Source organism: Macaca thibetana, chromosome 16 (assembly GCF_024542745.1).
Source record: "Macaca thibetana thibetana isolate TM-01 chromosome 16, ASM2454274v1, whole genome shotgun sequence".
Lineage (NCBI taxonomy): Eukaryota > Metazoa > Chordata > Mammalia > Primates > Cercopithecidae > Macaca > Macaca thibetana.
Window position 1 is genome coordinate 73,957,255 of NC_065593.1, and position 27,926 is coordinate 73,985,180.

At 42.3% G+C, this 27,926-nt stretch overlaps 1 protein-coding gene across 17 annotated transcripts in view; it reads left to right on the plus strand.

Annotated features, from left to right (window-relative positions):
• The window catches only part of CEP112 (centrosomal protein 112), a 537,631-nt gene that overhangs the window by 450,187 nt on the left and 59,518 nt on the right, over window positions 1-27,926 (plus strand). For 16 of the 17 annotated variants that reach the window (XM_050762401.1, XM_050762392.1, XM_050762393.1 and 13 more), the window contains one exon: window positions 27,458-27,547. The exons of the other annotated variant lie outside the window; for it this stretch is intronic. In XM_050762401.1, the coding sequence (XP_050618358.1) occupies window positions 27,458-27,547 (90 nt within the window). The remainder of the gene's footprint in view (window positions 1-27,457; window positions 27,548-27,926) is intronic. 17 annotated transcript variants of the gene reach the window in all.

Below are 27,926 nucleotides of genomic sequence, written 5' to 3' on the forward strand. Positions count from 1 at the left end.
TTAATACATTAATGGCCTCTTTTTTTCTCTTCAGGGACTCTAACTATACATTCGGCCCCAAAGTTTTATGTTGTTTTTCTCTCTATTCTTTCTCTGTTAGCAAACTCACTCCTACAAGTTCAACTCTAATCCCTCTTGCAGAACAATCCCGACTGAGCACCTGACCCTGGCTTCTTTTCAGGTTCCAGACCGAATAGACACGTCTGCATGGATGATCTTTTGGCCTCTAGAACTCAGCATGTTTCCCCTCCATCCTTATTACTCCTGACTTAAATTGAACTGACAGTGTCAGCTGACTTTCTCCCTTCTCGCTTCCTACATCACATCAGTTGTTTCCTGGCTCTGTATTACTCCTTTCCTTTCTGTTACCATTACCCTAGTCCACTTTACACTTACTGCTTCTCCCCTGGACTCTTCCTGGGTCTCCTTGCTCCTTCTGCTACGCCTGCTGCTTGTATTATCACCATTGCAAATAAGTCAACCATACATCATTCAGGTCTAATCATACAGCTCCCCTACTCAAAAACTTTCAACTGTTCCCCGCTGGCTAACAGCTCCACTAACCTGTCTACCCTTCATCCTCCATTGTACCTACATGTGCCCTAAACATCATCTAGGGTAGACTATTTTTTTCTGCCTAAATATACCAATATTTTCTTGTATATAAATTTGGTAATGCTATTTTTACCAGAATATGGGATTGCTTAATTTTTCAGACATGCATCAATTCCAAATAATAATACAATACTGCTGTAAGTAGTCAGATGGGTTTCCAAAATGGAGGTGAAGCCAGGAGAGGAAATGAAAGAACTGATAGTATGGCTGGGTACACAGGTGGCTGGTGAATGAAGACGTCAAAGTCACGTAATTGTTAGGAGCTGGGGAAAGCGATGCTAGGTCTGGGCTCACATTCTGAACTGACAGTCAGGGGACAAGAGTAAACCGACAGATATATCTACTATTAAAGAACGTTCATCTTCATTTAAATGGCCAATAGTTATTTAAAAAAAAACTTTGATATTCACATGGATCCAAAGAATAATAAGATCATAAAATATATAGTGTTGACTTTTTCACATTTTGATCAGTTGGGTTGTCACAACCCAGAATAAATTAGATGTAACAAGCAGAATTAACTAAATACGTTACACCTTTACATTGTGGGCAAGATTTATGTACATATGTACATGAAGAGAGAAATATGCACGTATACATATACACACGCCTATATGTGTGTGTATGTGTTTACCTATGTGTGGAAGAGAGTGACAGGAGAGAGATGATACTTAGAGCTCAAAGGGATATATTCTCTCGGGAATCATCAAACCTTTTTGAAGAGGAGAAGGTAGAGGATACCTGCATAATTTAGTCAAGGGGCATATTCAAGGCTTAGAGAACTGACATTCGAAGGCTCCTTTAGAAGGGTGGCCTAAAAAAGAAAACAAAACCCAACTGACAGCTGAAGAGTGGCCAGACCAAAAGAGAAAAGGTGGCTTCGGTGTTCTTCAGCTCCTTCGTGATGAACTTAGGGAAGAAGGAAAGTCAATTGACGGCCAGGTGCGGTGGCTCACGCCTGTAATCCCAGTGCTTTGGGAGGCTGAGGCGGGCAGATCACGAGGTCAGGAGATCGAGACCATCCTGGCTAACACGGTGAAACCCTGTCTCTACTAAAAATACAAAAACATTAGCCAGGCATGGTGGTGGGCGCCTGTAGTCCCACCTACTCGGGAGTCTGAGCCAGGAGAATGGCGTGAACCCGGGAGGCAGAGCTTGCAGTGAGCTGAGATGGTGCCACTGCACTCCAGCCTGGGCGACACAGCGAGACTCCGTCTCAAAAAAAAAAAAAAAAAAAAAAAAAAAAAAAAAGGAAAAAAGTCAATTGACTTGACATGAGAGGGTATAATAGCTGTTAAAGAAATGGAGGGATCGAAATGAACTATTATTTGTGAAATCTTTGAATTTTGCCTTCACAAGAGTATGTTTTCTAGGAACCAATGTGTAGCACAACACTTTGGTACAGCTCTTAAAATAAATTCTAAATTGTTCTTTAGACAGTAAAGGTTTTCATTAGCTATATTTAGATTTTCTTATGTTTTTGTTTCCAAAGTTAATATAATTTGTATCCTGTGCAGATTTGGATTTGCCGTTCCCCAGAATAAAAACAGCAATTTCAGAAGGCTACGTAATAATTTTAATAATTTCCGCAGGTTCTAATTGCCTGCATACCTGGTAACCCCCCGGACCACCACTAGCTGGTAGAAAGGCACACCCGGGAGGCTGAGGCAGGAGAATGGCGTAAACCCGGGAGGCGGAGCTTGCAGTGAGCTGAGATCCGGCCACCGCACTCCAGCCTGGGTGACAGAGCAAGACTCCGTCTCAAAAAAAAAAAAAAAAAAAAAAAAAGAAAGGCACACCCTACTCACATATTATGCATTTCCATAAAGCTGCCAGAGTCCGGAGTTGCCATGTACTATCTACCTACCTTTCTGTAAAGCACAGCAATGGGAAGAGCGTGCAGGGAAAGTGAGAACGACCAATGTATGGTGATTATACTGTGGTTTCGGTTGTCAGTGTGCTATACTTTGAATGTGTTTTCCAATTATTTCCTGCCTTATGTCCACCATTCATATTTTTTATGTCCAGTTTTCTCCTTCCTGACCCAACATTAGCCAATTTTGCTTGGCATAGGTGATTTTTGGCAGGAATGCAAGCTTCGTTATAGTTCTGCTGCCGATCAGCACAGCTGTCTACCTTACTCAGTTCTTGCTTTTGAATATCACCCACAGCACCCACCTACACGGAAGGCAAAGTCTTTCTTCACATCTTCTCATCAAAAGTGAAAATTAGACCGGGACCCAGACAGTTCTAACCCAGCTTTCTTTCTAGTACTATTTTGGTCACTATTTACATTTGCTGGTGAAAAAAGCAGAGGGTTTTTTATTGTTGTTGTTGCTCAAAGCCCTTTTGAAGCCCCACAGCACAGCAGAAATTACATGTTTGTCTGGGCTTTGCCAGTCAGATGGAAGAGGGCGGCAACTACATGATGAGGATAGTGACGCGAATAACCCTGTCCTGTTTTATGTTATTTCTGTAAGCATTTTTAATATGCCATATATCAAAAGTACTTGGAACTATTTCTGCCTGAGATATAAGCAATGTTAGCCATCATTTCTCCAGCTACTTTCCACCTGACACATAAATACAGAATATTTCAGTCTCCTTAGAGATCTAAAAGAAGTGGATAAGAAGGTGTTTATTTTTTGTTCTACTATTCATCTTCTGTATATCATATCCGTGAATTATGGAAGAAATGATCATAATTGCCCCATGGGGGCCAGAACCATTAATTTCATACCCTGATTTTCCTTACTTATGGCATCTCAAGAATTATTTGGTTGAGCACAGTGGGCATTCAAGTATCCATTAAATGAGCAGAGGGTGGTGGTGAGTCTCCCTTTCAACATGCTGACTCTCAGATGTTGGTGTGAGGGTGGCAGTGCCCTCTGACCAAACAGGGAAGGGCTGCTGGGCATGCAGCATTCGCAGCAGTAGATGGACTCTGTTATGCAAATTAACCTGAGCAGTAGGTGCCTCTGGCTGTGGGGAAAGTGGTAGTGGTATTTTATTTTTGCTTTGTTTCTACCCTGGTACTTTGCCAAAATGCATGCAGTGAGCATGCTACTTTGGCAATGGGCAAAGGGTCGGGGGAGTTATGTGTTCAGTCATGTGGTTGTTTGGTAATGGACGTGGTACCTGAAACAGAAAGTGGAATCTGTCTGCTCTACCAGAAGATCATGAATGAGCTCCCAACCCTCTTGCACTTCTTGTACTTTATGGCCATTTGTTCATTTTTGTGACTATAGCGGGGGAGATAGAGGGAATGAAAATGTATGTTAAAAATGTTTTGACTTCACAAATGCTTTGACTCAGACGTTTGATAAAACCTTGATGAATCTCTAAAAAGCTGGAGAGTCCTAGCTTGGTCAGCAGTATACTGTTAGATAGCCCTCATATAGAGTTTCCGTAAGAAAAATAATTACAAAAACTTAACAAAAGTGTGATGTGGAATCATATAGGTAAATATAGTTGCCCATTTCTTACTCCCCAGGTGTGATAAAATAGCAACTAACACCTATTGAGCTCTTATATGTGCTAATACTGAGTTTTTATGTAATAATCCTCATGTCCACCATATGAGATAGGCACTGTTATTATTCCCCATTTACAAATGAGTAAACTGAGGCCCAGAAAAATGTAAATAACTTGCCCAAAGTCACATAACTAGCAAAGAGTTGGAACAGAGATTCCAGCTCAGGCAGCCAGACTGGAAACCTTGATTGCTTCACTACTCTACCATGCATCTGAATGTTTCACCATTAGACTGAACAGCCTCTCTAATACTAGAAACTCAATTGATCGTATAACAGTTGAATTTAGTGCTGGAAGATGACTCTCAAATGTCTCGCTGTGGTATAGATGAAAACACAGGTTCAAAGAGGTCACGTGTCTTGCCTCCAACCATGCTGCTAGAGAGAAAGTGGAGCTCCAGGTTCACCACCTACTCGTTGCCACCAATGAGCCATGCTGTCTCACCCAGGAATGCCATCACAAGCAGTTGACTATCATTACATGAACCCGTTTGTGTTTTGTTTTGTGTCACCACAGGAATTAATTAGTTTTTAGACAGAAACACCCAGTTTTCACTTTTCAATGAAGATTGCCACTTTGGAGTCCAGCTCATGACAGAAAAGACCAAGAGCAGAAAGTCCTTATTTACAAAAGAGCAGAGATGCAGAGTAAGCTGGGACCTGGATGGCCAGCACACTTCTTAAGCTACAGAGAAACCTAGACCTCCCACTGTGACATCCAGCCTGCCACAAGCCTTACCACCAATGCTCTTTTGCCTTCGTATCTTCAGTTCCTCTTATACAAGAGGTTTCTGTGGAAAATACCTCTAGGTTTGTGATGAAAACTGACATGAGACTTCTGCACACACAGACAGGTTGGATTGGGAGAAGTTAGCACTGGTGTCAAACATGCCATTTAGGGCAAGGGAAGGCCAGGAAATGAAATATGTATTGACTTTATTACTTTCTTGCTATCTTACACACATACAAATATCATGGGCTTATACCTCACCAAATCCCCAAAAGTATTTCAGGTGACTTAGAGAGATGCATACGGTACAACAGGATAAAAATTAATAAGAAAATCACAGTAAAACAAAAAGATTTGAAATAATACGAGATCAAGAATAGAATTCACGAACAAAATGCCTGCCATGAAGTCCAATAAAGCTGCTAAAAGGAGAGCTCCATGTTTGGCCTGGACTTCGTAGTAGCTAAAGACAAGAAGAAATCGAATTTCAGTAGCCCGTGTCCTTAATAGAAACCAAGTCAAGTGCTTAGGAGAAGCACAGCTTTTCTGATGATTTTTCAGCAGAGGATCTAGGTCAGGTTTGTTTTGGAAAGATCATCAGTAGCAATGTAGAAGACATTGCAGAGCAAAGAAAGCTCAGTGGAACAAAAACTGTAAGATATAGCTGATGTTCTTAATATTCTTACAGGAAAAGTAGTATCAAGTTTCTCAGAGCAATTTTGTATAATGCTGCTCAATGTGGACTGATGGCACACACCTAAAGCACATGCTTCCACCTGGGACCAGATGATGGTTATATCCATGAATTAAAATTTGAATATTGATATGGTTTTGCAGTGTCCCCGCCCAAATCTCATCTTGAATTATAGCTCCTATAATTCCCACATGTTGTGGGAGGGGCCCAGTGGGAGATAATTGAATCATGGGGGCGGTTTCTCCATATTGTTCTCATGGTAGTGAATACGTCTCACAAGACCTGATGGTTTTATAAGGGGAAACCCCTTTCGCTTGGCTTTCATTCTCTCCCTTTCCTGCCACCATGTAAGATGTGCCTTGCTCTTCCGCCATGATTGTGAGGCTGCCCCAGCCATGTGGAACTTCCTTTATATACCCAGTCTCAGGTATGTCTTTATCAGCAGTGTGAAAACAGACTAATACAAATATCTAAGAATTGTTGTAACATATATATTGCAAATCTTTATTAATGTTATTAGTTAATTAAAGTAATCTTTTTATTAGACTTAGGCTGCAGATTTGATGTTTTACTCTCTTGCAAGAACCTGGAATTCAGGCATCTCATTTCACTATGAAGGGGAGATTATTGTTATGTTTGATCCTTATCTGCGGAAGGGAGACGAGAGTGAAGAGGACTCTTCATCCAGCAGGCCAAGAAAAATGCACAGAGACCTGCAACAAAGAGCTGAAGCCGGGCAAACAGAGTGAAACAGACGTTGAGGGATACTCCCAGAGAAGAACAGAATATAACAACTAGGAGGGTGAGGCCAGGAGACACCAACACATCCAGTCCAATCTTAGTCATCGTTAGGGACGTTGGTGTGTGAGGCAGGCACCATAACCACTGCACTGGGGTTCAAGTCCCTGGGTCAAAGACAAACAGGAAGTAAAAGCACTTTGATGACAGGTCAAAGAATGGTGTTCTGGAATCCTTTAAATATGTCTTGCCTTACATTAAATTGCCCTTAGGAACCATTTAAGTTTCGGTTGAGAATGATCTAAATGGATTAAAACTTCGTCTGCAATTTAAAGTGACTGTAGGACTAGAGTGACCTGAAAAATCAAGGCACCCTTCTGAATTTTCACCGAGGGGCAAGAGAAGAACTGCCTCCCACTGTTCCTTTAACAGTGGGAGATGAGAGAGAGAAGCTTCTATGATTACACTCAGGGAGTCCTACAGAGCCAACATGCCAGTTTCATATGAATAGGAAAAAGACGTGGAAAGAAGGCACTGTGCTAATAGTGGTTATATCTGAGTGCAAGGATTATGGAAATTTTTTTTTCCTCTTGATGCTTTTCCATTTTTCTTCAATTAGCCTGTATTATTTTATAATCTGAAGTAAAACATAAATTTTTAAAATTGATATTAGGTCCTAAAATAGGATTTGATCCCTTAGTAGGAGATCAAATGGATTTAGCATTTCAGAAGTTGGACGGGCAAACCATACTAACAGTACATCAACGGGGAAATAGAATTTTTCAGAATTAATTTTGAAAGTCAGATTTCCTAGACCACACTTATTTCAAGAAGACTGGTCATGTAATACAAAAACAAAGGCGGGGGGGTGGTTGTCAGTTTTGAAGAGAAACACTATATCCTAAGCTTTAGATGTTTGGTTTGTGGTGGTTCATTTCAAAGAAGTCATGTTCACCTTAGAGTTTGAGTTACAGGCATGATTCCTTAGCAAAGGAAAGCCTTAGATGAAAGGTGAAGGTTGAACACATTTTCAACTACACTGTTAAAATGTCGGCTACACTGCCAATAACCAGTCTTGGTTTGTGCTTAATAATGTATTTTTGACTATTTGCATTCCTCTGTTAAGTATGCTGGGTGTGTGGAATCACACCAGTTTTTACACAGTACAAGAAGTTCTTTTTTTTTTTTTTTTTTTTTTTTTTTTTTTAAGACGGGGTCTCGCTCTGTCGCCCAGGCTGGGGTGCAGTGGCACCAACTCGGCTCACAGAAAGCTCCACCTCCTGAGTTCATGCCATTCACCTGCCTCAGCCTCCCAAGTAGCTGGGACCACAGGTGCCCATGACCACGCCCAGATAATTTTTTGTATTTTTTGTAGAGATGGAGTTTCACCGTGTTAGCCAGGATGGTCTCGATCTCCTGACCTTGTGATCCGCCCACCTTGGCCTCCCAAAGTGCTGGGATTACCGGCATGAGCCACCACGCCCAGCCAGTACATGAAGTTCTGATTCATCTTGCACATTGTCTCTTTGATTAAAGTTACTTTGAAAGGTGTTAAAACAATATTAAGAGTTTTTCTTTGTAAAACACATGTTTTTCTATTCCTTATATACTACTAGTGCAAGAAGAAAATGCTTATACATTCCTAACGAGAAACTTTAATCAGAAAGATTAAAGATTAAAGAAGGGAAGTGCTAATGGTAATGAATTTGTAAGGTTCAGAGAATAGTAGGAAGGCAAATGAGACTGGACCAAAGTGGAGACAGGTACAAGGAGAGGCCTGAGAGGCATGTGGAAGCCACGCCTTGTAGGACCTTCTAAGCATGATGAGGAGCTTAGATATTCTAAGTGTAATTGTAAGTCGTTGGAGAACTTTGAGCGTGTAAGGGACATGAATGGACAGACCTGACATGTAGAATGTATGGGAGGGAGATGGAGATTGTTATGCTATTGGAGTCATCTTTAGGTAAAAGATGGCCATGACTTGGACCAAGGAGGTAGTACTAGAGATGGAGAGAAGTGGGTAGGTTATGCATGTTTTTAAGGTTTTTCTTTATCAAAGACTTACAATTTTCTATTCATCATGTGCTACTCCTAGTGAAAACTGAATGTGGCAGGGTAAAGTTTCCTTTAGGGAAAGAAGGGATTCAATGATAACTCCTAAATAATGACTTCCAAAATAAGTGGCTGCTCTATGAAGATAAACCCAGAGGAATGGATGGAGACCAGAAAGCGGGTTCTGACAATATAATCAGAGAATGTCAGTAAAAATGGCATGAAGTGGACCAAAGTAAAAGAGATTGAATCACAGGGGTTAGTGGCAAATAAACGGGAGCCTTTGGGAGGGAACAGGTGGAATGGAAACAAGTTGTCAAAGAGATCTCCTGAATTTTTGCCTTGGATAACTTGATGCCTCATGTGTGTGGTAGTGGTACTGTGCAGTGAGGTATAGAAACTAGAAGATGATGGGGAATATTGCTCTGGCAATAATGAATTGGAACGAAGTGATCTATGACTGTAGTCATCGTCCAGAGGAAAAGAGACAAGAACAATAGCCATAGGGCTGAAGAGGAGAAATATTTGGAAGGCTGGTAAATGGCTAGATGGCAGAGAAAATTCAAGGGTGCCCTTGCAGTTCCTGATTTGGATAACTAGGTGAATATGGGTTCCCTTAATCCAGATCTGAATATATACGAACATAATTAGATTGAGGCAAAGGGGTGAGTGGAAGGAGAGGGAAATAAAGTGGGAAAACTGATAATATGTCCAGTTTTGAACCTGTTAAGCCTGGGACACATGTTGTAAATGTCTAGAAAGTAACCGTGTGTATCTTTCTTGATTTTAGGCATTGCACAAAAGCCCCTCTCCTTTTCACCAAGTGTAACTAAAGCCTGCACTCTGAAGTTCACTGTGCTCTGACCTCCTGTTTTCAGGTGTGCCTCCCCTTCACATATTCCAGGTCCTGCTCCATGGACTGCACACCCTTTGTTCAGCACACCCCCATTTTCCTTGTATTTACTTTTGCAAATGCAACTTCTTTGACAGACAATTCTTTCCCCTTTCCACCTTAGGCCTGTCAGAATTGTAGCTATTATTCAAGACTTTTCCCAAATGCTATTTCCTTCCTGAAGACGTTCCCAATCTCTTTGTGTTTTTCTCATATCATTTTACTGTACATAAAATGTTTGTTTCTTTTTTAGTTTTATTATGAAAATTTTCAGACATACCCAAAAGTAGAGAGAATACTAGCCGGTCACCGACCTTCAGTAACTATCAAGATTTGGCCACATTTACTTTGTCTTTTCCCCCTCATTCCTTGCTAAAATATTTTAAAGCAAATTCCAGACACCAAATCGTTTCACACTGTGTATTTCAGAATGCCTCTCAGAAACCATGGGCTTTGTCTTACACAGTCACAGTGCCATGGTCATACCTAAGACAGCGAACAATGGTCTTTTAGTATCATCGAGTATTTACTTCATAACTAAGTATTCCAAATTAACTTCAAAGTATCATTTTACAGTTGATTTGTCTGAATCAGGATCCAAACATTACATTTGATTGTTACAGCTCTCATGTCTTTTCAAATCTAAAGCAGACCCTTCCTCGCTTTTTTCCCATGTCATTGACTTCTTGCAGAAATCAGGTCAGTTGTCCTGTAGAATGTCCCACATTCTGGATTTATCTGCTTGCTTCCTTGTGGTGTCATTGAACGTCTTCCTCTGTCCTTCCTTTTTCTTTTTGTTCTCTCAATTGAACACTTAACACACTTACCATGCTCTCCTGCTTTTTGTCCTTATCGCATACTTTCTATGATAATGTAAGTGCCGTAAAAGGTGAGACTGTGTCTTACCCAACTCTACCTTCTAATACATTGTACAGACTCAAAAAATAGTGTTCGCTTGCGTTATTCAGAAAGAGTTTTATTCCCCTTGCCAAAACATGAACTGAAGCTTATTCTCAATCTGAAGAAATTTACATTAGGAATTAAGTTGCCAGAGGAATCTTCTCAATAATGTAGGTCACTATTTCCTCATTTGCGTTGAAAGAATTTATTTTCCTCTCCTTCCACTCACCCCACTTGAAGTGGCACATTCTTATATCTGAAAATTCTTGCAGTTGGGAGCATTATGACACAAATGAAATTTCCATGTCCCTTGCATTATCTCTAGGCCCATACAGAAGTGATTTCAGAAATCAACTGTTTTGTGCATTCAGCATGAAAACTAGGTCACTAATCATGTTTCTGATCAGGAGAACTGAATTTTGCTTAGTCGTTCAGAAATCAAACTGAAAGGCTGACTCTAAAAACACCATCACGTGTATGCTTTGTTGTTGATAACTAACTGCAATCCAAGCTTTAATAACTAGAAGGGAGTGGAAGAAACTTCAAAAGGTTGCATGATAAATGTTTTTGACAATGTGTCAGCTGAACATTAAACAGGATCTTTGTAAATCCTCTCATTCTAAGTGGTTTAAACGGAAAGTTTTAAACTTCTTCCTTCATGAGTATTGGCTCCAGATACCACAGAATCCTAAGGTTAGAAAAAGAAAAACACTTTATCTGGCGTGAATGATTTCTATCCGTCATGTGAATGTGGGGTGTGAGAGGCAGGCTCACCTGAGGTTTTCCACCTCTGCATCTCAAGCAGTGTCTCTTTCATCGTCTAAGAAGGAGCCATCATTCTATTGGAGTGGCTTCCTTAATAATCTGATATGACCATGTACACACACAAAATTAAGAAAATACAGATGGATAAATATAACATAGTAATACCCTAATGCCGTTTTCCAGATTGTCTCATAATGAGTGGACTGTTGGCCCTCACATGGGTAAAATGAGGTCTAGTAGGACTGGGTAGTTGAAAGAAATGTTTGTGTGCGTGTGTGTATTTTACATATTTTCAAAGAGAAAATGGAAACAAGGGACGTTTCTTCCCATGTGTAACAAAGAACCAAAAACTGGGTGGGTTGAAACAACGAGAAGCTATTATCTCACAGTTCTGGAGGCCACAAGTCCGAAGTCAAGGTGTGGGCAGGGCTGTGCTCCCTCCGAAGGCTCTAGAGAGGAATCCTTCCTTGTCTCTTTCAGCTTCTGATGTTTCCCAGCAATCCTTGGCATCCATGGCTTGTAGATGCATCACTCCCATCTGTGGCCCTGTCATCGCAGGGCCAACCTCTTCCTGTGCGTCTCTTCTTGTGAGGACGCCCATCATACTGGATTAAAAGCCCACTCTCTCCAGGGTGACCTCATCTGATTATGTCTGCAAGGATCCTATTTCCAAATAAGACCATGTTCTGAGGTACTGGGAGTTAGGACTTCAGCATGTCTTTCTGGAGGATATAATTCAACTCATCACTTTGTGTAATACCCTGTAGTTTTGGCTCCACACTCTAATAGGGAAGCCATCGGAATCATTATGACTGTTGAATCTGCGACACAAAAACTTGTTTTTCTTTTTGTTTTTTGTACATTTTAATTCGTTAAATACTAAATATCTTAATAGTAAATCTAGAGCATTTGGGGACACAGAAGGTTTCAGAAGGATCGAAGTAATAGCAGGAGAATGGCATTCTAGATATGATGAAGACAAGACCCACAGAGCTCACAGGGCAATGTGTGGAGCTGGGCCCATTGGTGGCGAGAGGTGGAGGCTGAGAGGCAGAGAGGACCTGGGCCATTTCCTGTCTGCAAGACTTCGCAGCTGTGTAGCCTTGATTAGCCTCTAGAAACCTTAGCTTTTCTCTCTCTCTCTCTCTCTCTTTTTGAAATGGAGTCTCACTCTGTTGCCGAGGCGGGAGTGCAGTGGTGCAATCTTGGCTCACTGCAACCTTCACCTCCCAGGTTCAAGTGATTCTCCTGTCTCAGCCTCCCAAGTAACTGGGATTATAGGCACCTGCAACCGCACCTGGCTAATTTTTGTAGTTTTAGTAGAGACAGAGTTTCACCATGTTGGCCAGGCTGGTCTTGAACTCCTGACCTTGTGATCCACCCGCCTCGGCCTCCCAAAATGTAAGCCACTGTGGCCGGCCCTTTGCTCTTTCTTATAAGGTGAGGTTTCTACCTCAGAGGGACATTGTGAAAGTCAGTAAAGCTGTTAAAGCCACAGCACAGTGCCTGCACGTTGGAGCTAGCATGACAGCTTTGAGTTAGGACAGCAATCCCCTCTTATGCACAGGGGTTACATTCCAAGATCCCAGTGGTTGCTTGAAACTACAGACAGCAATGAACTTGATGTATCATATGTTTTTCCTGTATATACATACTTATTGATATGGTTTGGCTCTGTGTCTCCACCCAAATCTCACCTTGAATTGTAATAATTCCCATGTGTCATGGGAGGGACTGGAAGGGGGGTAACTGAATCAGAGGGGCGAGTTTTTCCCATTCTATTCTTGTGATAGTGAATAAGTCTCACAAGATCTGATGGTTTTGTAAAGGGCAGTTCCCCTACACACGCTCTCTCTCTGCCTGCCTCCATGTAAGATGTGCCTTTGATCCTCATTCACCTTTCGCCATGATTATGAGGCCTCCCCAGCCATGTGGAACTGTGAGTCCATTAAACCTCTTTCCTTTATAAATTACCCAGTCTCGGGTATGTCTTTATTAGCAGCATGAGCATGGACTAATACATTTATTATGAAGTTTAATTTATAAATTAGGCACTGTAAGAGATTAACAACCATAATAAAATAGAACAATTACAACAATATACTGTGATAAAAATTATGTGGTCTTTCTCTTTCTCCCTTTCTCTCTCTTTCTCTCCTTTCTCACAAAATATATTCTTGTCTGTACTGTACTCATCTCTTTTTGGACCATAGTTGACCATGGGTAACTGAAACTAGGGAAAATAAAACCACAGTTAAATGGGGATTCCCATATATTGAGCACAGTAAGAAAGAAGTCCAAATGGATACATGAAGCTAGTTTAGGAAGGGATTCAGAGCCAGGGAAGAAATTTTAACCTTGACAGGATAAGGATGCAGGGTGCAGGATGCTAACCTTGACCCATCCTGCATGCCAGGATGCAGGAGGACACAACTGGGAAAGAGTCTGGAATCCTGGTGTGCAGAAATCAGGACGTAGAGTGGAGTCATTTCAAATAGAAGTTAGGCCAGGTGCAGTGGCTCATGCCTGTAATCCCAGCACTTTGGGAGGCCGAGGCGGGCGGATCACCTGAGGTCAGGAGTTCAAGACTGGCCTGGCCAAACTCCATCTCTACTAAAAATATAAAAATTAGCCAGGTGTGGTGGCAGGCATCTGTAATCTCAGCTACTCAGGGAGCTGAGGCAGGAGAATTGCTTGAAGCCAGGAGGCAGAGGTTGCAGTGACAGCCTGGGCAACAGAGCAAGACTCCATCTCAAAAAAAAAAAAAAAAGAAAGAAAGAAATTGAAGGAATGTGGGCAACTAACTAGGAGGGAGAACAGAGAGAGAGTGGGGCTTACAGATGATTGTGAGATTTAAAACCAGGAACTGGGTAATTGAATGAATGATTTTGTCATTGATCAGCAGGACAGGTGGAAGAGAAGCTGGTTGAGGGGGAAAATTATGAGTTTGATCTTGGACTTGATAAGTTTGAGATGATGGTGAGGCCACCATATATACACATAAGAGAGACAGTTGGAGATGTCAAATTAGAGGACTTGTGCGATCCTGAGCACGGAGATGAGTGTAGGAGTCGTCACCAGGCAAGCCCTACTTAGAGCTGGTGTTTCTGTTGCCCATCAGGCAGGAGAGCTGGATGTCGTGATACGCATTCAAACTCAGTGGCCCTAAAATGGAACTCATGATCTTACTTCCCCAAAACTGTTCCTTCCATGGTTTCTTTTTTGACACCATACTCTAATGGTCAAGCCATTGGCATCATCATTCCTGTTGAATCCGTGTCGTGCAGAAACCTAGTTTTCCCCTTCCTTTCTGTATATTTTAATTCTACTGTGTTCTCTGCCTTAGTTTATGACAGCACCCAAGCCACCTATGCTGAAAGCCTCAGAGTCCTTCTTTAAACCTCCTTCTCACACCTGGCACATTCGTCGCATGACCAAGCCCTGCGGCCTGTCTTGTGGCTCTGCTGCCATCCTGGCACGTGCACTCCCCCAGGCCCGTCATTTCCTACCATCTCCTATCCAAATCAAGCTCATCTCCCACGTGTTATTGTATGGCCTCCTGATGGCCTCCCAGCCATGGCAGAGTGAACTCCTGAGACAGAGTTTCTTGCATATTTGGTTACATGGTCTGTAAAACTGTGCTTTTTTATTCTTTTCATTTTCAGAGTTTCTAAAGCATTTCTCATTGACCAAAAATTTAATGTCCTAAGCCTCATTCTGTATTCCTGGCCTTTTAACAAATGATCATGAAGCTTACGGGTGTATTTTTCTGGGCCTGGTTTTCTCCTGTGTACTGAGAGGGCTGAGTGGAAACGGATCCTTGCCTCTGTCCTGTCCCATAGATTCACCCATGTCTTGCCAAGACTCTGTTAATTGTCCCCAGCAGGCCTCCCTGCCACCATTTTCCACACTGTCACCTGAACATTCATCCTGTATTGTAAATCTGATCATCTTAGGCACTTTCGTGGTTCCCATTCCTACAGGGTAAAATCTGTAGTCGTCCTGGCACACAAAGCCCTTCTAAGCAACCCAGGCAGCCTCTCCTGGTTCAAAGCCACCCCTCTGCTTGGCCGTGCCTTCAGTGTAGCCAACGCGCATTGCAGGTCTATGCCTTCGTGTCTTTCCCCCTGCGATGGACTCCCCAGGACCACTCTCCTCTCCTCCTGGGAAACCCTCCAGCTCCCACGTTGCCTCCTCAAGGAAGCTCACTGTGTAAACCTTCCCCGGCGTTTGTTGCTTTCCTCCTGGGTTCAGTCGCAATGCTGGGTAAGACTTCTTTTTAGCAGTACTCATGTGGTATTGTAATAGTTCCTTTATAAGCTTGCCGTACACATTAGATTAGATGCTTTTTGAGGGTAATGTTTAGTACCACATCTAGTACATGCTGTATGCCCATAATATAGAAATACTTCCATTAACTTATGAAATTAATGATCCAAAGGACACAGTGTATAGAAAGAAGACTAGAGAGGTAAGAACCTAGTTAGGGAAATATCCACAAGTAAGAGAGAAGAGGAGGAGGAGGAGCAGAAAGCATGTGGGAAGGAGGAGGATAGCATGACATGGTGGTGTCAAAGGGAAGGGTTTCTAGAAGGAGAGCGTTCTGATAGTGCCCAGTGCAACAGAGAGGTCCAGGAGAATAGAGTTGTGGAAAAGGCCACTGGCTCATCAACAAGAGAATCATTGCTGACCTTGCAGAGAACAAGTCTCATAATTAGTTAGAAACCAAAATCAGATCACTGATGAGGAAGGAGTTCACTAATGAGGGAGAAATAAGGGTGCTGGAGTCAAACACTTGAGAAATGTGGCCAAGAAAAACAAAAACAGCCAGGTGCAGTGGCGCGCCCCCGTAGTCCCAGCTGCTTGGGAGGTTGATGTGGGAAGATCACTTGAGCCCAGGAGGTCCAGGCTCTAGGGTGCTACGATCACGCCTGTGAGTCACTGCACTCCAACCTGGGCAACATAGTGAGACCCCCATCTCTTAAAACAAACAAAAGAAATGTGGCCAATTTCCTGAAGGGCAGATGGGTAAAGACAACATACCAGTGTAGACGCTGAGAGGGACATAGCAGAAGGGAGAGAGCAGCAGTGGTGACCAGCCCTCTAGAGTGTGAAAGAAAGGGTACTGATAGATGTGTTATTATTAAAAAACAAGAAGGGAGGCCATTTCTGACACTTGAGGGAGCAGACTGGATAAAACTCAGTTATTTTTCTCTAGGGACAGAATGAGAGGAAATGTAGCTTAAGGGGGAAAAAAATCCGAGAATTTTAGTGGGAGTACCCCAACTGTTTTTTTTTTTTTTTTTTTTTTTTTTTTTTTGTTTTTTTTGAGACAGAGTCTGGCTCTGTCGCCCAGGCTGGAGTGCAGTGGCCGGATCTCAGCTCACTGCAAGCTCTGCCTCCCGGGTTTGCGCCATTCTCCTGCCTCAGCCTCCCGAGTAGCTGGGACTACAGGCACCTGCCACCTCGCCCGGCTAGTTTTTTGTATTTTTTAGTAGAGACGGGGTTTCACCGTGTTAGCCAGGATGGTCTCGATCTCCTGACCTGGTGATCCGCCCGTCTCGGCCTCCCAAAGTGCTGGGATTACAGGCTTGAGCCACCGCGCCCGGCCCCCAACTGTTTTAAATGAAAGGCAACTTGCTCTTTATAGAGTTGGTTAATGTTACCAGTAAATGCTCATTACCGTAGTGTAAATAACACTTTCCCAAGCATTTCAGAGACCACTTAACAAATAATGGCGGGGTAAAGGCTGTTGCTCTTGTGAAGTTCAGAGCCTAAAATGAGAAAAGAAGTTAGATAAATTCACAATAGGAAGAGATCTATAAATATGTTACCATATAGGGAATATAATGACAATGGGAAATAGTTTAATCTGTGTTGGAAATTTTTCATGGAAGAAATGAATCTTAACTTCAGTTTTCATGGAAGAAATGAATCTTAACTTCAGTTTTCATGGAGGAGAAATACAGTCTGGTGGAGAGGATTGGAAATGATACTGCAGGCTCAGGGGATGGCATGTGTGAGTGATTACTCTTTGTAAAAAAATCGAAATTTAAATGAATGGCTTATGGGTCCTCCCTCTTCCCTGGACTTGCGCTGAAGAGGGGTGGTCTGTGAGGATTGAACAGTTAACACTCTGTTCCGCAGAGACTGAACTCAAGTTCCAGTGCTTATCACCCTGGCCAGACAAGGAAATGCCTCTATGATCTTGCAAAATCCTAGCTGTGGTTCTTGAATTTGATCCTAGATTTCTACCACCCGAGATAAGAACTTGTTCACAAGTGAAGCTGTCTCGAGCGACGAGCGACGAAGGTGGGGAAATGTGCTTTGAATTTCCTGAGTAGAAACAGACTGGCCCCTTTAAGAGGAGATGTGGGTAATGTCAGGATGGTCTTTTGTGTGACTAGGAAAACATGAATGAGGTGCGTTAGGAGATTCCGGCTTCCTTAGATCATCAAAGTCTTGAAATAACATGATTTCTTTTCCTGGAACCCCTGTTAAGACCAGGAAACATTAACTTTTTTAAAAAGTGCATTTTTAGGACCTTTAAAGGAAGTCCTTTAGGAATTTGAAGGACTGAAAATAGGTGAGAGAGAGAAGAGAAAACGCGAACACTTTTATACTTGAAGAATAACAAACAAGAAAAACTCTTGCTCTGTATAGTGTCCACAGTTTTTTGCCTTTTATGTTGAATCAGTAGCCTAATAAGTACTACAGCAACAGCTCATATGCAAGTGCCGTTTCTCGTCCGTGTGGTTTGTCGTTTGTCGCAACAACAACTAAAAAGTTTTCACGTGAAAGGAATTTTGCCTTATGTGAGGAGTAACATTTGTATTGGGTAAAAACCTCCAAAGATCTCTTTTCCTTCACATCAATATCACAAAAGAGACAAAATTATCAGGGTTTTTTTTTTTAAAAAAAATAAATGTTGCTTGAAATGTGAAAAAAAAACGAAAACCTGAACATAAGCCATAGGGGAAAAAAATTATACAGTTCTGCTGTGAATACATTAGTGGCCTCTGCAGTAGTAACTGCGGCTCCGGCTTTAGATCTGCAGCATAACCCGTTTTCCATGACTGTAGAATCACTAATAAAACTGTTTTTTATGGTTTGTTATTCATCCTGGGTAGGTCTGAATGAAGAAATCGCTTTAAAAGAAATCTTGAGTGGCATTTCAGTTGAAGAAGACTAGTTACTTTTGTTAGTAGATTTAGCCTATTTAAAAATAATAATAAAACAGAAACTATAGTGGCCTCTGTAAATAGCCTGTGAGACCACCCAGTAAAAATGTCACGCTGCCACTGTGTCACTTTCGGTAGCCCCAGATTTATCGCTCCTTGTGTGGATGACAGGGCTTGATCCTCTTGCTTTGTCCTAGTCATTTACAATATGATTTAAAAAAAAAAAAAAAAAAAAAGTCTGTAAATCTCACATGAAAATAGAGCGAGATTTTACTGCTTTATTTGTGTTTTACCTTAGCCTTCATTTAACAGTAGTAGAAAGAAAAACATTTACTGTTTCGGTGTCAATTTACATTGCAAAAGGAGACCTCATCAGAAATATTATCAGCCCAGTTAATAGATTGAATTGGAGTAATGCTGCTTAAACAAGTGTGGGCATTATTAAGAAGGTAATTAAGGTTTAAATGAGAGTCACCCTTATTTCACCTTTATAATTAGTGTCTCTTCACTGTAGTCACAGCTCAGGCATCACGCCTGTCTGAAGGACCAAGCAGCCAGGGGAAGAGAAGTTTACGTCAAGATTTTATAACTTAATATTTTATGACATACATTTAAAAATCATCTTACATGTTTTAAATGGAAAACAGACCATTACCATGAAAAAATAAACATTGAATTGGATTGTATGTAAATTATACCTCAATAAAAATAAAAATAGGCCTTCCCTTTCTAGTTATCTTCTCCTTCAGTCAAAATATGCACATCCCACCCCCTGGTCTCTTCATTCTGTCTTCAAAACATTCATGGGGTAAATCCTCCCGTATCCCTCCTGCCCACTGAGTGGCGAATGAATCATCTGTTTTCTCCAAAGTAGGATAGTAAATTCAAGCCTCATGAAGGAAAGGATATGATGACCTCATTTTTTTTTAAGTGGGACTTTTTTTCTTTTTTCAATGTTTCGACTTTTTATTATGGAAGCTTTTAAACATACACAAAAGTAGGGAGAAGAGTACACAGAGCCGCCGTCTACCCGTCACCCTGCTTCAGCAGTTTCCCGCAGTTTGCCGGGGCGACTTCTTCTTGGCAGCATCTTCAGTATAAATACTCTGGCTTTTTCTTCTTGTTAAAACTCAGCTATGCAGAGCTTGCAGCTCGCAAGGCCCCCTCTCTGCGCTTCACCCAGCGGAGGTTCAGCTGGTTCCTTGTTTCACGGCCACAGACTGTACCCAAGGCCCTAAAAATCCACAACTCTACCGACCCCAGTTTTATATTTATATAGGGCAAAACTTTAATCAACACTCTTTCTGCTTATATATGGTTCAATCCAGTTTATTTTAAATAACAGAACACTATAGCATTCAAGGTTCCCACTTCCCAGAGGACATGTGGATGAACCTACGGACAGAACCAAGGAAAGGATCCATTTACCCTCTGCCCCTTCAGGTAGGGCAGGCCCAGAAGAATGTGCTCATAGACCTCATGATGATTTGTGAAAAGGCCAGGCACTACTAGCATTTTACCAAGACTTAACAACACAGAATGAGGCAGAATATGTGTCAAACACATTACATTTCAACTCAATGAGAACTGCTTTGAAACTCTCTAAAAGGAGACAAGAACCCGACCCTACGAGCTCCATGACAGAAAATGTGTAAGAGAATGTGTCTCTGGAGTCCAGCTCTGCTAGGACAGTGTTTCCAGGACCGCTGACTCAGAAGGGTGACTTTCCTACTGCTGATGATTCTGTCTTGATTTGCAAGTGGACTTTTCCAAATTTCTCATACATGGAGTTTTGATAAAGATGGGAAAGTAGAGTTTGAAATTGTATTCTCTGATATGAACTTAAAGTACCGATATTCTGAGCTATATAAGCTGAAGACCAATTTGTATGCTTAGACAGCCTGTTGGGAAAAGGGTAGTAAGGTAACAGCTCTTGGGTTGCTGGAATGGAGTTGGCTAAGAAGTGGGCCAAAGGCGAGATCAGAAATCTCTAGAAAGATGTCTGGTCTTGCTACAGTACTACATCTGAAAGCCTCTCTCTGTTATGTACCTTGTATTCTGGGAACATTTAAAAAAAAAAAATTTTTTTTTTTTTTTTTTTTTTGAGACAGAGTCTTGCTCTGTCGCCCAGGCTAGAGTACAGTGAGGCGATCTCAGCTCACTGCAAGCTCCACCTCCCAGGTTCACGCCATTCTTCTGCCTCAGCCTCCCGAGTAGCTGGGACTTGTGGGTGCCCACCACCACGCCCGGCTAATTTTTGTTTTGTTTTGTATTTTTAGTAGAGACGGGGTTTCACCATGTTAGCCAGGATGGTCTCGATCTCCTGACCTCATGATCCACCCACCTCGGCCTCCCAAAGTGCTGGAATTATAGGTGTGAGCCACCACGCCTGGCCGTGTAAAAAAATTTTTTAATCATTGTGACATAGTATATCTGTCTTCCAATAAAGTTTTCCTTTATTAAATAACCTTTAAACCACTTTATAATTAAAATGAATTTGTGTTTCATTTATTCATTATTAAAAGGCATGTATCTGCGATCACTTTATTCTTGTTTAATTGACTCAGAACTACAAGAGAAAACTTTGTTTTTTAAATAAGACTCCAAATAATTCCTTAATGCGTAGTTTTACAAGTTAAGGAGTGGCTTGAGCTGAATTATGTTCATACATTTTATTAAAATAACATTGACTAGTTACTCTTTTTTCCCCAAACTCACAGAAAAGCCCTGTACTGTCACAGGTGCCATTCAATGGGCACATTAGCTACCAGGTCTTTTTCCTCACCCTGAGGAGCCCATTAACATGTTCAATTTTTTACACTTTCATTTGCTCTCATTATTTTCAGATTTGAAACAAACAAATCAAATTATCCTACAACGCTCTCCCTTTGAAAGAGTGCGGTGAAGGCCGGGCGCGGTGGCTCAAGCCTGTAATCCCAGCACTTTGGGAGGCCAAGACGGGCGGATCACGAGGTCAGGAGATCGAGACCATCCTGGCTAATATGGTGAAACCCCGTCTCTACTAAAAAATACAAAAAACTAGCCGGGCGAGGTGGTGGGCGCCTGTAGTCCCAGCTACTCGGGAGGCTGAGGCAGGAGAATGGCGTAAAAACCCGGGAGGCAGAGCTTGCAGTGAGCTGAGATCCGGCCACTGCACTCCAGCCTGGGCGACAAAGCGAGACTCCGTCTCAAAAAAAAAAAAAAAAAAAAAAAAAAAAAAGAAAGAGTGCGGTGTGCGCTCGTTGTTCTTGTGGAGCTTATTATGTCATTTACATTTTTCTTCTGGAAAGTGTCATTCTTTACTCCCGACCAGGAGAAAGCACTCTGAAAGTCAGGAGCGGTGTAGCTTCCCACAGCCCGCTGACTTACATCATATTTAAAGGCAGATTTAATTGGGAGAAAAGAACTGTCTTTTCAGTAATGATGCCAGTTAACACTGCAGAGTTAGGAGAGGAGGGACAGTTCTGCAGAATAAACAGTTTAACTGTTCAAGTTGGATTTTGTTTTATATTTTTGACCCAGTGTTGGACATTCTATTCTTTAATTATCTTGGGCTTTTCTCCGGAAGAAACTAAAAGTTGTGATTTTGTGTGTGTGTGAAATGTCAAATTTGAAGCTTTTTTGAATAAAGAAGACACAACTTAAAGTCCCTGGTTGTACTTATTGAGCAATTGTGGTCATTTTCACATAGTCCTTATGTCAAATTCTGAGGTTGGAACTCTAATAACCTAATAATTTTTTAGAATATAAAACCAGGACCAGCCGCCAGTATAAACTGTCATTTTCCTTTCATGCAGTACATTTTGACTTTTTTGAAAGTGAAATATTATTTGGTGACTTTTCAATTTTTTTAACTGATCTTTAATAGTTGACGGAAGTCATTTCTAAATACAACTGCTTTCTCTGATTAACTTTAGAAAGATCACATTTTACATCTTTATGAGGAAATTTTTAAAGGCCTGCCTTTTTGAAAAGCGAATGTAATTTGAATTCCATTTTAATAATATTGATAAAACATAGTCGACTTCATAGTCTGTTCTCTATATGAAGTACAGAAAAAGGATCAGATCTACTTCGCTACGCTGCCTTCCTTGGAACTTTCTTTCAGCTAGATTTGCATAATATGTCATCCTAACTTCTCCTCAATTGCCTCCTGCCTATCTGGACTTTCAGCAGCTTTCTGGGCCTCCATCTCCTCCTCTGCCTGTCTGAGTGTGGGCATCCCCCAAAGGGCAGGTTTTAGAGCCTCTGCACCTCTGTCTGAGAGCATGCCCCACTCTTCAGACCCACTGAGCAACGTGATCTGCTAGCTAGGGGTTCTAGCAAGCGCTGGTTGCTGTACCGTTATCCCTTGGACAGGGTGGCTCCTAAACACAAAAGCTTATTTCCCACAGCTCTGGAGGCTGGGACATCCAGGATCAAAGCACCAGCAGATTCAGTGTCTCGGGAGAGCCTGCCTGATTCCTAGTTCATTGACACCCATCTTTGTGCTGTGTCCTTTCGTGGTAGAAGGGGCCAGGGACCTCACTCAGAGCTTTTAGAAGGGCACCCGTCCCATTCTTGAGGACGTTCCCTCCCAGAGGTCCTGCTCCTGATAGCTTTGAGGGTTAATATTTCAACATATGAATTTGGAGGAGGCACAAATATTCAGACTCTAGCAATAGTTCCTCCTTGAAGTCCCACCAGCACCTTCAGCCCAGCATGTCAGAAAGCACACAGCCCCACCGCTTCTGACTTGTGCTTAGCAAGAATTCACTATTCTCTGGTCATTCCATCTCAAAGCCTTGGGGTGTCTCTGAGTCCCTTTTTTCCAATGTCCTGTCAATGGTTCCACTGCACCCATCCCCTTCTCCATATCCACCACCCTCTTTCCAGGCCTGTTGTCTTTGGCTTTCACTTTTGCAGCATCCTCTTTTTTTTTTTTTTTTTTTTTTTTAATCCCATGACTTCACTGAGCAGAACTATTTCCTCAAAACTCAAGAGAAACACACAATTGGGCATGAGTAGGGCCAGATGCTTCTGTGGAAAAAGGAAGAAAGTTAGCTTCTGGCTTTGGCATTTGGGAGATGACAAGTGACTGGTGTGAAGACTGACTCAGGAGAGCAGTGGGAACGGGGGCAGGTGTAACGGGGTATGTAGTGAGTGGGGGAGGATGTGGGATGCCGAGTGTGGCACTCTCAGGGTTCTGCAGGTGAAGGCAAGGAGGGAGAGAAGCCGGGAGGTGGGGAACAACTCTTCATTTTAGGGAAGGGAGAGGCACACCATCTTTCTTTTCTGTGAAATAAAATTAAAAGCAAAAAAAAAAAAAAAAAATTAAAGGAATATTTTATATTGTAGCAGAAACCAGACAATATATTATCAATTATTATTATTGTGATATGTGTGTGTACGTTCAGAGATAGATATAGATATTTGGAGGATATATTTGTATATTTTGTGTCTCAGGACACATAATCACCTTTGGTTAAATGTGCCACATGAAGGACAGTCAGAAGCCCTGATGATTGAAGTAAATATCTTTAGGGAGTAGAGTTTAAATGTTTATGACTTCCTTCCACAAACATGAATTCAGTGTCACCTGTGTACCAGGCATTGAGCTGGCTTGTCACTGGGCTTGCAGAAATAAAGAAAGGAGATCCCTGAGCTGCAGTTTCATGCAGACAGTTGCATGCCACCCAGACACGTGAATTAATTCTCTTAAACACTAGATGGATGAAAGCCCAGAGAAGTCCATATTTAGCTCTTGTACAGATCAGGGCAATTACATCATTGAGCAGAGTAGGTGCGGTAGGGACTTCCAGGCAAAGAAAAGAGAAAATCAGTACAGAGTGGGAAAGAGGCAGCACGGAGTAGCACAAGCATATTGAATTTGAAGTTACAGAAATGTGTTAAAATTCCAGTCCAGGCCGGACATGGTGGCTCACACCTGTAATCCCAGCACTTCAGGAGGCTGAGGCGGGCGGATCACAAGGTCAGGAGATCGAGACCATCCTGGCTAACATGGTGAAATCCCGTCTCTACTAAAAATACAAAAAATTAGCCGGGCGTGGTGGCACACGCCTGTAATCCCAGCTACGTGGAGGCTGAGGCAGGAGAATTGCTTGAACCTGGGAGGCGGAGGTAGCAGTGAGCCGAGATTGTGCCACTGCACTCCAGCCTGGGTGACAGAGCGAGACTCCACCCCCCCCCAAAAAAAAGAAAAATCCCAGTCCAGTGCCTTACTGCTAACCACATGGACTTGAGCAAAGTAGTTAACTGCATGCAGCCTCAATTATATCCTTTCTAACATAGACGAAATAATACTGGGTGCACAAAATTGTCATAAGGGTGAAAAATAAAATCCACTCTGTGGATGATAGCACCTGTTATTATTGCTGGTAATGACATCTGCACGGCACACCAAGGCTTCCTACGGCACGGCGTGGCTGGAGACCAAGCCAGTTGATGAAGGCCCTTGGATGCTATGCTAAGGAGTGAGAGCTGTCTCTCAGCGGGGCTGGAGTGTTGTTTCAGCATTTTAGTCAGGGAACAACATAATCAGATTTAAGTTTAACAAGATCACTGTGACAGTGGTGTGGGGATGGATTAGAGAGCAGGAAAAAGTGGGGACAAAAAAAAATGGATAAATATTCTTCCCGATACAGTAATCATTACTTTCCCCAATTATGCCATAAGAGAAGCTGATGAGATCCTATTTATTGGTAGCTATGAAAGTCGGGAGCAGGGGGAAGGCTACCTCATCAACAAGCACAGGAACTATTACATTCATCCTTTTGGAAGTAGAACACAACAGAATTATGGACAATTCAAGAATGGAGAGATTTCCAAGCTCATTCTCAGACCTGGTTGAATTGTAGATTTATAATCAAGTCTCATATCAAAGACACCCTAAAGCATGCAAGCTCACTCACAAACCATTTCAGACACCCTAAAGCATGCAAGCTCATTCACAGACCATTTCACTTTTTAAATTAGTTCTTAGCCTGGGGTCCATTCACCGATGGGCTTCAGGCAATCTAGGAATGCCCTACAGTGAGAGGCAAAATCATAAAACTATGGTTTTTCTCCTTCTAGGGAGTAACTACTTAGCTTTCATGAGATGCTCAAAGGAGTCTAGAACCTCCCAAAAGGTTAAGAACCACTATTTATCTGGACATAAAAAAGACTGGCATTGTGTCGCAGGAATCTTTAATGGACACTAACTTAGCCATTGTGTCTGAACTCCTGTCTCCACCTGGATGTGTAGTAGGCATTTCAAACTGAACCCAGCTGAGGCTAAGCTCCAGCTCCTCTCCCCCAACACCGGCCCTGTCTCTGTGAATGCCAACTGCAGTCTTAGCTCCTCAGGCCAGAATCCCTGGGGTCCTGTTTATTCCTCTCTGCTTCCACTGTCTCGGGGCCATCATCTCTATTTCATACCTGGACCTGATCCTTCCTTCATCAGCTGTTACCACCTGGCCCCGCTCTCCATCTTCCCTTTCCCAGTGTTGCAGTGGCCTCTCCCCTGCTCTCTGCCTCTGCCTTGACCCTCAGTCTGCTCCTCTCAGGCCACGCTGCTCCCTGCCTCTCCCCTGCTCTCTGCCTCTGCCTTGACCCTCAGTCTGCTCCTCTCAGGCCTCCCCACCCTGCTCCCTGCCTCTCCCCTACTCCCTGCCTCTGCCTTGCCCCTCAGTCTGCTCCTCAGACAGCAATGAAAGCAGCACCGGCTCCCCACCCCCCAGCAGCTTCCTGTCCACCTCTAGGCAAAATCTAAAGCCGTTGACCTGTGAGACTCCATGTGACCTGCTGTGACTTGAACCCTGTTATGTCCTTGACCTCACTGCTGCTGCTTTGCTCACTCTCAACAGTGACCTTATGGCTTCCACAAACATACCATCTCGGAGTCATTCCACATGCAGCGGCCACTGCTTGGAAGGCTCTTCCTGTGGAAATGTACATGTGACTTGCTCTCTCTTGTCCTTCAGGTCTTTGCACAGATAGGCCTTCTTGGACCATCTCCGCTTCCTCACACCACTCTAGAATGTCCCCTTCCCTGCTTTATTTTTCTTCTGCACTCATCACAGATATATAATACACTTACTGTTTGCTTATTGCCTACCTCCACCCCATTATAATCTAAGCATGTGAATGCAAGGATTTTTTTTTTTGAACAGAACAGGGTCTCATTCTGTCACCTAGACTGGAGTGCAGTGGCACAGTCATAGCCCTCTGCAGCTCCAAACTCCTGGGCTCAAGTGATCGTCCTGCCTCAGCATCCTGAGTAGCTGGGACCACAGGTTTGCACCCCCACACCCAGCTAATTAAATTTTAAAAATTGTAGAAATGATCTTGCTATGTTGCCCAGGCTGGTCTTGAATTCCTAGCTTCAAGTGATCCTCCTGCCTTAGCCTTTGGAAGTGCTGGGATTAGAGATGTGAACTACTGTGCCTGACCAGGGTTTTTGTTTTGTTTTATTTGGTTTGGTCTATTTTCTTTCACTGCTATGTCTACAGTACCTATTTCAATTCTTGACATAGAGCAGGAACTCACTAATATTGACTGGATGGATTGAATTTTGTGAATTTGACACCTTTGCTGTTACCACCCCGTGCATTCTGCTCACTGTAACTTTCCATGTAGTGTTTCGATAATGACACTGGATTGTTTGAACGGACAATCCAGTGTCACTATAGAAATAGTACGTGGAAACTACAAGTTCTTTTTCTAGTTCACCCCTTTACCTAACATAGATTGATACAGTGATAATTATTGGTCTTTGTGGTTTCTATTTCCCATATCAACCTGAATTCTATTTCAAACAGCTACTTGGCAACTGAAAGAGTTCACTTCTGTCCATTTCTTACAAATTCCTCAAATTCCATACCATTCTCTCTGACTTTATAAAGAAATTCATTTATGGCTACTATAATTTACTCAAATTATCATAATATAATTTTGAAAAATGTTCTGCTAGTCAGATATTACAATTCCTATCTGTCACAATGATATTCAGAGTGTAAGTGTATCTTGCAGGTGTCCTGAGGGAACCATTTTCATTGCAATCGTGTTATGCTTTATTACATATGCTTTATTACACGCTTGTGGTTCTGCGCGAGAAGGATATGAGACGTTTTAATGTATGATTGACACCTGCCAATTTGTCTGTTTTATAACTTTGAGAGTTTTTGTACTAGGTATTCTTAAGGCAGAAAACATCTTGGTCTGACACACAAAAGTCTGATATTGTTTTGCCTGAATGCTTTGGAACAAGAGTAAGAAACTAGAAATCTGAGGCCTTTTTAATGCCAGTTCATGGTGTAAAACTGTTTTTTCAAGTGTGCTAATTATTAATGATATCTTTATTTTATACTGTTTCAGATTTTACAAGATGAATTAGAAAACCGTTCTAATCAGGTGCGATGTGCAGAGAAAAAGTTACAACACAAAGAATTGGAGTCACAGGAACAGGTACCCTCTCCTTTCCTGTTTGACTCTCCTGTTTACTTTCTCTAGGTCAAGAAGTGTGTGCGGCCAGGTGCAATGGCTCACTCCTGCAATCCCAGCACTTTGGGAGGCCAAGGTGGGTGGATCACCTCAAGTCAGGAGTTCGAGACAAGCCTGGCCAACATGGCGAAACCCCGTCTCTACTAAAAATACAAAAATTAGCTTGGTGTGGTGACGGGTGCCTGTAATCCCAGTTACTTGGGAGGCTGAGGCAGGAGAATTACTTGAACCCCGGAGGCAGAGGTTACAGTGAGCCGAGATCGCACCATTGCACTCCAGCCTGGGTGACAAGAACAAAACTCTGTCTCAAAAAAAAAAAAAAAAAAAACCAGTTTACGCATTA